General features: G+C 72.2%; 1 protein-coding gene across 1 annotated transcript in view; it reads left to right on the top strand.

Annotated features, from left to right (window-relative positions):
- Positions 1-189, top strand: part of KRT8 (keratin 8) — a 5,219-nt gene extending 5,030 nt beyond the window's left edge. The window contains exon 8 of the mRNA XM_010571518.1: positions 2-189. Coding sequence (XP_010569820.1) covers positions 2-189 — 188 coding nt within the window. The remainder of the gene's footprint in view (position 1) is intronic.
- Positions 190-316: the final 127 nt, after the last annotated feature.

Raw genomic sequence — 316 nt, 5'->3', positions numbered from 1 at the left:
CCCCCGGCCGGTTTTGGCGGGGGCTTGGGGGGGGGCTTCGGCACCTCTTTCGCCAGCGCTGGCTACATTGTGCCCCCCCCCGCCCTGGAGAGCTCGCCCCTCACCAAGTCCCGCGCCATCGTCATCAAGAAGATCGAGACCCGCGATGGCAAACTGGTGTCCGAGTCCTCCGACGTCCTGGCCAGCTGAGCCCCCCCCCAAATCCCCGGGGGGGTCCCTCCGCAGGAGCCTCTGGTGGCCGGATCGGGCCCGCAGGCGGATGGGACCCCCGGCACCCCCTAACCCCCCCCCAGGGCAACCTGAGCCAGTGCCCCCC

The sequence above is a fragment of the Haliaeetus leucocephalus genome, unplaced genomic scaffold (assembly GCF_000737465.1).
Source record: "Haliaeetus leucocephalus isolate CR32 unplaced genomic scaffold, Haliaeetus_leucocephalus-4.0 Scaffold338, whole genome shotgun sequence".
Classification (NCBI taxonomy): Eukaryota; Metazoa; Chordata; class Aves; order Accipitriformes; family Accipitridae; genus Haliaeetus; species Haliaeetus leucocephalus.
The sequence above is the reverse complement of the archived record's forward strand: the minus strand, read 5'-3'. Positions and strand labels throughout refer to the sequence as shown.